The sequence below is a fragment of the Littorina saxatilis genome, linkage group LG6 (assembly GCF_037325665.1).
Source record: "Littorina saxatilis isolate snail1 linkage group LG6, US_GU_Lsax_2.0, whole genome shotgun sequence".
NCBI lineage: Eukaryota > Metazoa > Mollusca > Gastropoda > Littorinimorpha > Littorinidae > Littorina > Littorina saxatilis.
The window spans coordinates 11791298-11804405 of NC_090250.1; the positions used below are offsets into that span (position 1 = coordinate 11791298).

General features: G+C 42.5%; 1 protein-coding gene across 1 annotated transcript in view; it reads right to left on the reverse strand.

Moving 5' to 3' along the window:
- LOC138968510 (heat shock 70 kDa protein 4-like) overlaps positions 1–13108 on the reverse strand; it is a 137346-nt gene that overhangs the window by 98864 nt on the left and 25374 nt on the right. The window contains exons 2-4 of the mRNA XM_070341081.1: positions 11370–11574; positions 10185–10307; positions 8587–8686 (exon numbers count right to left, since the gene is read on the reverse strand). Of these exons, the coding sequence (XP_070197182.1) occupies positions 8587–8686; positions 10185–10307; positions 11370–11574 (428 nt within the window). The remainder of the gene's footprint in view (positions 1–8586; positions 8687–10184; positions 10308–11369; positions 11575–13108) is intronic.

The window sequence follows — 13108 nt, forward strand, 5'->3', positions numbered from 1 at the left end:
ACTCCTTTACTTCTCTTCTTTTGTCTTATTTCTGCCTTACCAGTCCTTTCACCTATATTTCCTTCCAAGAAACTTCTCCCTACTATTCCCTGCAGTTTTCAAATTCTTTTCTTGTTGTCTTATTTCTACCTGACTGGATCCATCACCTTTATTTCACTTACCAAAAGTCTTCTTTTCCACATCCTTATTTCTCTGCACCCCGCATGTCGTAAGAGGCGACTAACGGATTCTGTTCCTCCTTTTACCCTTGTTAAGTGGTTCTTGTATAGAATATAGTCAATGTTTGTAAAGATTTTAGTCAAGCAGTATGTAAGAAATGTTTAGTCCTTTGTACTGGAAACTTGCATTCTCCCAGTAAGGTCATATATTGTACTACGTTGCAAGCCCCTGGAGCAATTTTTTGATTAGTGCTTTTGTGAACAAGAAACACTTAACAAGTGGCTCTATCCCATCTCCCCCCTTTCCCCTATCCCATCTCCCCCCTTTCCCTCGTCGCGATATAACCTTCGTGGTTGAAAACGACGTTAAACACCAAATAAAGAAAGAAGAAGAACTTTCGATGAGCCAAAATAATAGCCGAAAATTTTCCGAAATGTCCTAAAGCTCTCTGACAGTTTCGGCCAAATGTCCCAACATGAAAATTTCTAGCAACACACCTGTTTCATGCTGTGACCTTAAACATTGACTAAAACCAGCCAAATGCATATCATATCTGAAGATCATCAAAACCTACTAATGTGTGAAAGTTGCTGGCTCTAGCTTCTAAAACAGAGAAATCTTCAATGTCAAGTTTTTATGAACCAAACATGACCCCGCTATGACCCCAAAATTCCACCAGGGCAGGGATGGCCAAATCGTCCGCCTGATCGACAGGGGCAAGTAAAAAATCCGCCAGGCTAGTAGAAACCGCCCAGCTGGCAAGTGAACATTCTGGTCAAGTGCACTGTTTGTTTTACTATCGAGTTTTAAAGCCATATAAACACTGCAGATGCATGAACTGTGGTATGTACCGGGCTGGCAAAATTTCTGGCGGGCTAGTAACTTTCTTGAATTTACTCACCCGGCTGGCGAGTTAAAAACGTAAGATTTGGCCAAACAGCTGAATTGTTCATAATATAGCGCTGAATCAGTGGACTGGAGACCAAAGGAACCCCTCAAAATCAATTCGCTAAAGCAGAGTTGCAGATACTAAAATGCACACAAAAATGGAATAGGCAAAACTCAACATTTTATAAGTAAATTTTCATTTGATTAATATACTTACCCGAATCACAAAGCATTGACGCAGTCTAGGATGCTAAGGTCTGAAACAATTTTAAAGGGAAGCAACCCCACCACAAAAAGTGTAAATGGAGCCATGGTAATGACTACAGACCCGGGGAGTTACCTCCCCTTGGTGTGTACTACGTCACTACCGCTCCTCAACACGTGGTATCATCTTTCTTTCTTTCTTTATTTGGTGTTTAACGTCGTTTTCAACCACGAAGGTTATATCGCGACGGGGAAAGGTAGGGAGATGGGATAGAGCCACTTGTTAATTGTTTCTTGTTCACAAAAGCACTAATCAAAAAATTGCTCCAGGGGCTTGCAACGTAGTACAATATATTACCTTACTGGGAGAAGGTCAAGAAATCTAACTCGCTCTATAACACTTGCCAGGAACTGGCCCACTGCCAACAAGGCAGGAAAGGACCCGAGAACCCTCCTGATTGACAGCCGCGATGTCTCTCAGGCAAAAGTTGCGAAAGACAACTTCAGAGAGCCAGTAAGCTGTGCCCAGCACTTCTTCCAATCTCCTGGACCGTAAAACGGCCCGGGAAGAGACCCAAGCCTTGGATTAATAAACCCGAGCCGAGTCGAGGGAAAGACAAGCTGCCCCCCCCCCCCCCCCCTTTTTCTATTGGAAGGGAATGCCAATGCCCTGGAACGATCCGTGCGTAAGGTTGTCCACTCAGTGCTGAGAAGGACGAACCCTCGAGGTGACCGTAAGACACTCATGCCAAAGTATGCAAACCTTGGGATGGAGTGAAGCCCGAAAGGCCTGTGAGATAGAAGTCAGCTCAAGAGAAAAGTGACCGATCTCCACCAATGAGAGAGAGAGAGAGAGCCTGAGTACAAGGTACCAGAGTCCAACTCGAGAAAATCTCAAAAAAGAGGTGGTCGCCAGTTATCCTCTACCAGTCCATGCGAACGCAGAGAGCGAGGTAGTACGAGGAAGCAGCGACTTACGATTGTGCGTAAGCCACCGGAAGTGCGGAAATCACAGTTGTCAAAGCCTGATGTGACTGGTGACCATAAACAAATTGGCTAAAAGCCAGACTGTCCGCAGTTCAGTCTGCTTGTAGGTAATTGAATGTGAATTAAAAAACCCAAAACAGAAAACAAGACTGGTAAGCATAAACGGAAAACCGTGAAGCCGACCAGCCATAAGACTCCCGAGACAAGTTAAGACTCCCGAGAAAAGTGTTCTCAGGGAAAAACCAGAAGTTAACTTTGCGGCCAAATCAAGAGTCTTCCTGAGTTTGGCCGAAGGGGCGGGGATGTAGCTCAGTCGGTAGCGCGCTGGATTTGTATCCAGTTGGCCGCTGTCAGCGTGAGTTCGTCCCCACGTTCGGCGAGAGATTTATTTCTCAGAGTCAACTTTGTGTGCAGACTCTCCTCGGTGTCCGAACACCCCCGTGTGTACACGCAAGCACAAGACCAAGTGCGCACAAAAAAGATCCTGTAATCCATGTCAGAGTTCGGTGGGTTATAGAAACACGAAAATACCCAGCATGCTTCCTCCGAAAGCGGCGTATGGCTGCCTAAATGGCGGGGTAAAAAACGGTCATACACGTAAAATTCCACTCGTGCAAAAAACACGAGTGTACGTGGGAGTTTCAGCCCACGAACGCAGAAGAAGAAGAAGTTTGGCCGAAAAACCAGAACGCGTCTGTCTACCTCTGAAAGACTGAGAGTCAGACGCGGAGATCAACGGGCAAACGCCGTAGTCATAGTTGCCTGTGGTAGAAGGGTGACTGTAAAAGGAAACCCGACCCAACGGAAGTCGTCCTGACTCACCTCATGCCAGGATGAGGGTGAAGAGAGGAAGAGACAAAATCCGCAGTCACAGGAACCGAAAATGCCATAGTCGCACCGCGACAGGCAGGAGACTATTACACAGGCTAAGGCTGAGAGCCGTGATGCCCGTAGCAGGGGTGTACCTTAACTTTTTTTGCTACCGGCCAGGGGGGCCGGTAAGTCAAAAATTGAACCGACCCCCCAAAATCCCAACCGGCCCCCAACCTGCCGGGATTTCTTACAACCGCCCCAGCGGCTCGTCGCGTGCTAACCACATACACAAAAGACGTACATTCATACTTATAATGCATACATGTGGATTTGCACTACTAATAACTACCACAAACACACACAAAACTTGATGACTAAAGTGCTATGTTTTAATATAATGATAATTAACCTTGTTTTTATAAAGAATTTAAAATAAAAGCCGCCACAAAGAAACAAGAAATCAAAACCACATTCACACCCTGTCACACAATCACACACTAAACCTCACTAAAAGTTACCCCCTTTATGTACCCCCTACCACACAATTTACAAAGTAATTTACTATGGAACTCTACTTACCACATAAACACACACTACAAAAGAGTAAATCAGCATTTTTTTTTAATTTAAATTATGTTTTTTGTTGTGTAAAACCAAGTATAAACAAGAAGGGCAAAGCCCGTACGACTCACATGCGTGACCTTGACCTTTACATGACCTTGACCTTCAGGGTCAAGGTCAAATAACTAAACCTAGCAATGACATACACTAAGAACTGCTTTACACATTTTTCCTACCAAAATACATGTGACCTTGACCCAAGGTCATCCAAGGTCATGCAACACAAAGCTGTTAATTCAAGACATAGGAAGTACAATGGTGCTTATTGGCTCTTTCTACCATGAGATATGGTCACTTTTAGTGGTTCACTACCTTATTTTGGTCACATTTCATAAGGGTCAAAGTGACCTTGACCTTGATCATATGTGACCAAATGTGTCTCATGATGAAAGCATAACATGTGCCTCACATAATTTTTAAGTTTGAAACAGTTATCTTCAATAGTTCAGGGTCAAGGTCACTTCAAAATATGTATACAATCCAACTTTGAAGAGCTCCTGTGACCTTGACCTTGAAGCAAGGTAAACCAAACTGGTATCAAAAGATGGGGCTTACTTTGCCCTATATATCATATATAGGTGAAGTATTCAATCTCAAAAACTTCAGAGAAAATGGGAAAAACGTGAAAAATAGCTATTTTTTAGACATTTATGGCCCCTGCGACCTTGACCTTGAAGCAAGGTCAAGATGCTATGTATGTTTTTTGGGGCCTTGTCATCATACACCATCTTGCCAAATTTGGTACTGATAGACTGAATAGTGTCCAAGAAATATCCAACGTTAAAGTTTTCCGGACGGCCGGCCGGCCAGACATCCGGCCGGCCGGCCGGACGGACGGACGGACAGACGACTCGGGTGAGTACATAGACTCACTTTTGCTTCGCATGTGAGTCAAAAAGCTGACTACAAAAAAAAAAATTCTAAGTTGCTTTCTTGTTTTGTTTTTTTTCTTTATGTCATTGTCTGTGTTATTAATATTACTGTTAGATCAAGCAGAAGTATAAAAGTTTTATACCAGCCAAATTTACCACAGCTTAAGTCATAAATAATCAAAAGCATTATATTTCATTTCTATTTCCTAATGAAAACAAACAGATGTTCAGATTTCCTGATCCTAGAATTGTTCACAGGTGATCTTTATGCTTTTGATTCAGCAGAGTTGCATCCCTTGTCCTATTGTTGAAGGTCTGTCTTTTCTTCTTTATCACATAATTATAGTGGATCGGGTTGTTTTTATATTTAGTCAAGTTTTGACTAAATATTTTAACATCGAGGGGGAATCGAAACGAGGGTCGTGGTGTATGTGCGTGTGTCTGTGTGTGTGTGTGTGTAGAGCGATTCAGACTAAACTACTGGACCGATCTTTATGAAATTTGACATGAGAGTTCCTGGGTATGAAATCCCCGAACGTTTTTTTCATTTTTTTGATAAATGTCTTTGATGAAGTCATATCCGGCTTTTCGTGAAAGTTGAGGCGGCACTGTCACGCCCTCATTTTTCAACCAAATTGGTTGAAATTTTGGTCAAGTAATCTTTGACGAAGCCCGGACTTCGGTATTGCATTTCAGCTTGGTGGCTTAAAAATTAATTAATGACTTTGGTCATTAAAAATCTGAAAATTGTAAAAAAAAATAAAAATTTATAAAACGATCCAAATTTACGTTTATCTTATTCTCCATCATTTGCTGATTCCAAAAACATATAAATATGTTATATTCGGATTAAAAACAAGCTCTGAAAATTAAATATATAAAAATTATTATCAAAATTAAATTGTCCAAATCAATTTAAAAACACTTTCATCTTATTCCTTGTCGGTTCCTGATTCCAAAAACATATAGATATGATATGTTTGGATTAAAAACACGCTCAGAAAGTTAAAACAAAGAGAGGTACAGAAAAGCGTGCTATCCTTCTTAGCGCAACTACTACCCCGCTCTTCTTGTCAATTTCACTGCCTTTGCCATGAGCGGTGGACTGACGATGCTACGAGTATACGGTCTTGCTGAAAAATGGCATTGCGTTCAGTTTCATTCTGTGAGTTCGACAGCTACTTGACTAAATATTGTATTTTCGCCTTACGCGACTTGTTTTTTACTTCGTTAGTTGAAGGGAAATAATTGACAGCAGTAGTACTGTCACTACTTGTACTAAGTTGGTCAGCAAAGCTGGTGTTAACATATTTTGGAAAATGGTCTCAATGAGTATCCCTGCAGTCAATGACATAATTATACATTTCCCAGAAACTGGATCAGTGGTTCATAGCAGGCACATCAAAGGAAAAATACAGAGGGCTAGGGGGAATATGTTTGCTCTGGATGGGCGGTCAGATCAAAGGCAGATGCATTGTAAAAGCTGGTTGGCCTTGAGACCTGGGTCAATGACCGGTACACAGCTGCCTGTCGAGACACTGACCTTCTTACTCGGGGTCAATGACCGAGTTTTTATCTGAGAGGAAACTGTTTTACAACATGTGAAAGTCTCTGAAGGATTGGTGAGCGCAGGATAAGATATAAGAGAGGGGGTGAAGTGAATAGCGCAAAGAGGGGGGACGAAGGGGGGGTTTAACTATTTTGACTGCTGATGCAATCGCCAGCGGCTCGTTGCACTGGAGGGGTGATGACACGGTCAAGTGAGGCGGAGGGGGGTAGCTGTCTAGCCAATGTGTCTGGCCTTGATTGGTGGTAGTCCTGAGTCCTTCTGAAAGGGGGGGGATGAGTGGGCAGTAGAGAAGTGACAGATTTTGAGATCGCCCGCAGAGATATTTGTTCGCCGGCCGTTCCGATTGACTACGTTGCCTAACAACTTTGTGCTTCAGCGAAATTTTAACTCGCCAGGCGGGCGATTTTAGAGGAATTTCGAACCCGCCCGACGCGATTTGAAGTCGCCGGGGGCGAGCAGGCGAGCGCCAAAACTCACCCCTGCCGTAGGCCAGCCACTGTACCGAAGTACCCACAGTACGCAGGTAAAGGTAAGAAACTGAAGTTTCGGCTGCCAAATAAGATGCTGGGCTATAAGCCCACAGCAAAGAAACCGGAACATTAGCTAACCCTCTGCCAGAAGGAGAGGACTAGCCAAAACCTGAGAGAGGTGGTAAGCCACAAAGAATGACTCCTCAAACATCCATTGCCAAAGACAATGCCACCTCAGGAAAATCTGAATGTTACTTCCGAGGCCAACTCAAGCGCACCTTAAAGGCACAGTAAGCCTCCCGTAAACCATCACAGATACAGTAAAACCTCCCACTAACGACCTTGAAAATGTCCAGAAAAATCGGTCGTAAAAAGGAGGGGTCTTTATTGGGAGTTTGGGAGGTATCATTTTGTTTACAGACCGGGTACCCGGCAACCGTTGGGCAGTTCAGTCTTGAAAGTTGTGTCCCTTATCCTATTTTTGTTCCCATTAATTTTGATGTGCCTATGGATAAGCATGATGTACGTGCATACACCAGCGCACAGACTGGCACACACACACACACAAAACGCGGTTTCGTAGATAAAACTCGGTGATTGACCCCGGGCAAGAAGGTCAGTGTCTGTAACCTGGGACAGGAGTTTCCTCTCAGACATCAAAGGAGACCGTCCCATAGGTAAAACTTGCTCATTGGCAAGTATGGGACATAGGCCCGAGGTCTCAGTTGGTGAGCACACACTCACAGAATACATACGCAGCAATTCATTATTGAGTTGTCGTTCTAACTGCCCCTACCCCCCTCCCATCCCCTTTCTCTCCTCCCCCCCCCCCCCCCCCCCCAGGGCAGTCATCCCATTGTGACAATAGGTGAGAAGATGACAGCCGTGGGCCAATTGACTTGCACCACTACTAACTACAGACTACCTGATGCCCCTGAGCCATTGTGAACCCGTGTGATCCAGTTTCCCTTTTTCACAATGCAGTCGTCAGTTTGTAATTTGAATGCGGCTTGCTGTGAGCTTATCTGCAATAGCACGTTATTATGTACCTCTGACTTTTCACGAAACAAACGAATGTGGTTCATAAGAACTCTAGCGATGACTTTTGACTGCCTATAAACCGCCGTCTGCTCAAAAACCACGACCTTGCATGACCCTGCTTCCGGGCTTTTCTTTTTTCAAACTTTCAAAACTTCGAATTGTACTGATCTTGTCTTGATGAAAAAATAATTCTTTTATGATTTAAGAATGTTTGTGTAACAAGCTGTCAATTTATTATTTAGATTTTAAAAGTCTAGCGCCGAAACGCACCACGGTCCGATTCATTCTGATAATCATCGCTCCACGGCTATCGCCAGTTGAAGGGAAGTAACTCATTTTTGACCTGAGTGATTTTGATGGAGACAATCCGAAAAATTAATTCTTTGAAAATTGCTCGCTCTTTACGTAGGGCACCTAGGATGTTCCCGTTCGGTGGGTGTTCAAATGGAAGGTTGTTTGTACTGAGTGTAAAAGCCTGACAGTATCTGTGATGGTTTACGGGAGGCTTACTGTGCCTTTAAAGATCAGCTGGACAAATTAATTTTATTAGAAAACTAAATTAAATTTGGATTTAACGAGAAAAATTTATTAATTATCAAAATAATATCAACAGGTAATGAAATAAATGAAACTGGAATTTTTTTTCTTCATGATGATTGTCATGTGTGTGCTGCGTTTGGCATGGGATTAAGCGAAAAGGTTAGGTTTCATCCACCAAAACTTCTATCCAGTCTGTTTTTCTTTTAATTCCTAATAACTATTAGCAAGTTCATTTCAAAAGCTTAAATTTGACATACAACATGTTATAATTACCTGAAGAAATGAGCATGAAACTTCCAGTTTTTGGGGCCATACCCTAATTTCATTATTTTCCGCATGAAATACCATGAACTGGTAAGAGTTTGAACTGGTAAGAGTTAAATGTTGAGTGCAGTGGGAAGTCTCTTCTGGATCAACTCACCAGCGGTAGTATCATTGATAAGGCGCAGACAGTTCAGACCAGCACCAGTACACGCATCCAGTAAAACACGCCTCTCAGCATCAGTGAAGTAAACAGGCACCTGAAATTTACAACATTTACTGTGGAAAAAATCATGTATTTCTGTGCAACACCCCTGAAGCTGCTTTTGCACCCACAGTGTCATACACCAGAATAAAATCTGGCACCATTGTTCCAAAGGGTAAAGTAATTGCTTCTTCAGGTTTCATTTACCATGTTGCCTCAGCAAAAAAGTACTGCTGGCTGTAAAGGAAGACAATGGTCATGAGTTTCAGAGAATGGATCAAAGCTCTCATCATATCACTTGCAACCAAAACAGCAACTTGTTTCAGAGATCAGTTCTACTTTAACTACAAGTTACATCATACTACCACTGCATCAGTGTTAAGCTGGGAATTAATTAACTACTTTGATCACCATAGATATAACTCACATTTTCCGAAAGTTATAGATCTTGCCAAAGTGCTACATAAAAATGAGCTGTTATGATTGTGCTGAATGCTTTCGCTGCCTGTAGGCCTCGGACGTAAGATGATGTCCGTGGTTACTTGTTTTAACGGTCAACAAACCGTTCAATGAACAACAACAGAAAACAAACCTAAAACAAGAAGGGCAAAGCCCATACGACTCACATGCTTGACCTTGACATGACCTTGACCTTCAGGGTCAAGGTCAAATAACTAAACCTAGCAATGACATCATACACTAAGAACTGCTTTACACATTTTTCCTACCAAAATACATGTGACCTTGACCCAAGGTCAAGGTCATCCAAGGTCATGCAACACAAAGCTGTTAATTCAAGACATAGGAAGTACAATGGTGCTTATTGGCTCTTTCTACCATGAGATATGGTCACTTTTAGTGGTTCACTACCTTATTTTGGTCACATTTCATAAGGGTCAAAGTGACCTTGACCTTGATCATATGTGACCAAATGTGTCTCATGATGAAAGCATAACATGTGCCCCACATAATTTAAGTTTGAAACAGTTATCTTCGATAGTTCAGGGTCAAGGTCACTTCAAAATATGTATACAATCCAACTTTAAAGGACCCTTGCGACCTTGACCTTGAAGCAAGGTCAACTAAACTGGTGTCCAAAGATAGTGCTTACATTGCCCTGTATAGCATACATAGCTAAGGTTGCCATTCTCGATAACTTCAGAAAAAAATGCGAAAATGTGAAAAATGGTCGTTTTTAAGACAACAATTACGGCCCCTGTGACCTTGAACTTGAAGTGAGGTCAAGTTGCCGCACATGTTTTTTGAGATCTTGTAACCATACACCATCAGGCCACATCAGGTGTTGATAGACTTGATAGTGTCCAAGAAATATCCAACGTTAAAGTTTTCTGGACGGACGCCGGGACGGACGGACGGACGGACGACTCGGGTGAGTACATAGACTCACTTTTGCTTCGCATGTGAGTCAAAAAACCATGTGTGTGTGTTGTATTTATTTATACATCAAGGGCACACTGTAAGTTGTCAATTCAGGTTATGTTTTGAAAACAAATATTCACTGGCAGCGAACAAGTTAAAACTTAAATACTTACAGAGACGACAGCGTCAACCACTTTAGTCTTTAACGCAGTCTCTGCGGTCTGCTTCAGCTTGCTCAACAGCATAGTCTGTAGCTGAGAAGCCGTGAATGTCTGCTGCTCCCCCATGTATGACAACTGAAAAAAAAAAACCATCACATCATACACCCTCTGCCCTAAAAATCTTTATTGTTTACAAAACACAACTGCATACCCTTTCTCTATTGCAGTCAATACAACTACTACTAGTCTAAGCCAGAAACTAAAACCCAGGTGCACATCTGCGGCTCCTATCTTGTTCCTGCCTCTTGACATCTCTGAGGTAGGGAGACCACAGACAGACAAGACACATACAACCCTCACAAACGCATTTTGATAAATTCATCTTTGATTTTTTCCCGGCCGAATCCCCCTTCCCAATTCTCCACCCTAGATCTTGTTTGTCTCACTCTCTCCCCTTTAGTTTATCTCGCCTACTTACTTGCCTATTGAGTGAATAACTGAAGGTACTGTCATCATCTCTCTACTAGGTTTTTCCCCCAACCCAGTTGGTTTATGTCTCAAAGTCGCTGTAATTGGCGTGACACGTCAAGTGGACCTACTTCATAAGTGTAAAGTAAGTGTCTGACCAGGGACAAAAAAAGGTCTGTGGTTGAGTAACTTTTATGATTCGACGGTTGGATGGATGAGTAGCACGTTAGAAATGACCTGTGAACGGTTAGACCAAAGGAAAACAAAAAGGTAAAGTGGGATGTGAGAAGATACCACCACCCCTATTACTTTACTCTGTGCAAGAAGCAATCATGCATTCAGCATTACAAATGTCCCAAGATAAACAATACTGTTGTCTTCGCATCGGCCTAATCACGGTCCTAGCGTGACATCAGAGCAGGCACGCCAGAGGCTAACACTGCGTCGGCTCTTCTAGTACTGACAGAGATGACAGTCACGGATTCTGTGTCATTTCGACTCGCCAACTGTGAGTACTAGTCGTACTAGCAGCAAATTCCACACATTTTTATGGTTTCAACCTGATAAAATTCTGTTCTTGTGGACCAAATCAACAGTCTTTTGTTGAATCTATTCAAAAAACAAAGTTTCTGCTGGTTCAATCCTACATGTAGCCAGAATAACTGAACAGCGAACCCAAGCTATCTTATTCTTGAGCCTTTGGTCATGAAAGAAAGAAGAAATACTTACACTAAAAAGAACTTTTCCATCCTTGTCTTCCTGCAAAACATTAGGCCTGAAGAAACGATCCTTTTCTCTCTGGATGAATGGGTCTTTAAAGGGTCTTCCCAATGCCCTTTTGAATCCCAGGACTGTGTTTCGGTAATTGGTCACTGCCTGCTGTTTCGAGGATGCCCCCACACTGCGGGACCTTTCGTTCAAGGAAACGTATGATCTGCAACAAAATTGTATGAATATATGAATTTGGCTTTGATATATTTTTGTGTTTCGTTGTATACACCTTGATCTGAACATTTTCCAATTTCAACCCTTAGGCAAACCTCCAGATTTAGACCCATGGAAGAGACATCACATGATACGGTGAGCAAATCTAAATTTTGAGAATCATTCAATTACTCAACTGAGTTTTTTGTGGAACTTATGCTCTAACTCTGAAGAATGTGAATTATTGATCTCCCCTCTCTCTCAGAAACCTCTAGAATCTTATTCCAACGAGAATAAGAACAGATGAAAGTGTGAGCTTATACATTTGGATTAAAAGCCTGGGAGACAGTGTGAAAGCATTACCATCAACACACTTTCTGCTGAAAAATAACTTTGACTTGAGTTATCTCCATTCCTTAGGAAAATTCTAGATACTTGAGAAGCAGGTCTAACATCGACTCTATATATTCTGTAAAGACTGATCAGGCGTGCCTGAATGAGAAGAGATACCTCCCTTCAATGTATAACAAAGTAAGAGTTACCTCCCTTTGTTTCTGGAAACTTCCTGAACTGTCCGGTTGATTTTTTCTTCTCCTCATAGGAGCAATAGAGTCTGTAATATCACTGGCATTATGTGCTTGCTACATGTGAACACCAGACACTGAACTGGCCTTACACTTTACAGCCAGTATTCAATAAACGTGAGGTTCATAATCTTAGAAAGGAAACAATGAATCAAGAAACTGTAGATCCTAGGCTGTGTCCTTGCACACCTTGTTCCTGCCTCTTGCCATCTCTGAAGTATGTATATATACATATACAGTGAAAACTGTCAAATACGGTCACTGGACTTAGCGGACACTCGCAGAATACGGACAGTCAGTCTCGGCACGGACTGCTTTACACTGTAAAACACCTGTACGTTACGGCCACCTCGGCATTACGGACGCGGACACGTATTTTGGGTCCATAATAAGTCATATACCTGCTAAATACGGACATCCACAGCAAGCTGGGAAGTTCGATCGACGAAGAAGACGGTGAGTGTTTTAAGTCGACGCATTTGATTGGCTGCTAGAGTTCCAAGGCAGCCAATCCAACGCGTGGAACGTGTTCGGCGGAACGGAAGTGAAAGTGTATGAGTGAATACACGTGTATCTTCTCTTCGAAAGAGTGATTCGTGTTTAACAAGATGGCAGCAAGAAATTCAAATTCAAGAAAAGGAAGAAATGCGCTGACTTTAGAACAAAGGATAAATGTTGTCAAACAACTGGAAAGTGGGAAATCATGCCGAACGATTGCACAAGAGCTTGGGTGTGGGAGAACGCAGATTTCGAAAATCAGCGTCGATCGGGAAAAAATAATGAAGTTGTGGGAATCGGGAGACGGACGTGCTGACCAGAAATGGGTTTCGAAGAAGACAACCGAATACGAAGAGCTAAATGACGCCGTGTTCGAGTGGTTTTCAACCAAACGTGCGAATCACATTGCCATCAATGGTCCACTGATTCAGGTAAGATCACATTGTATATTTGTTGGTCAAG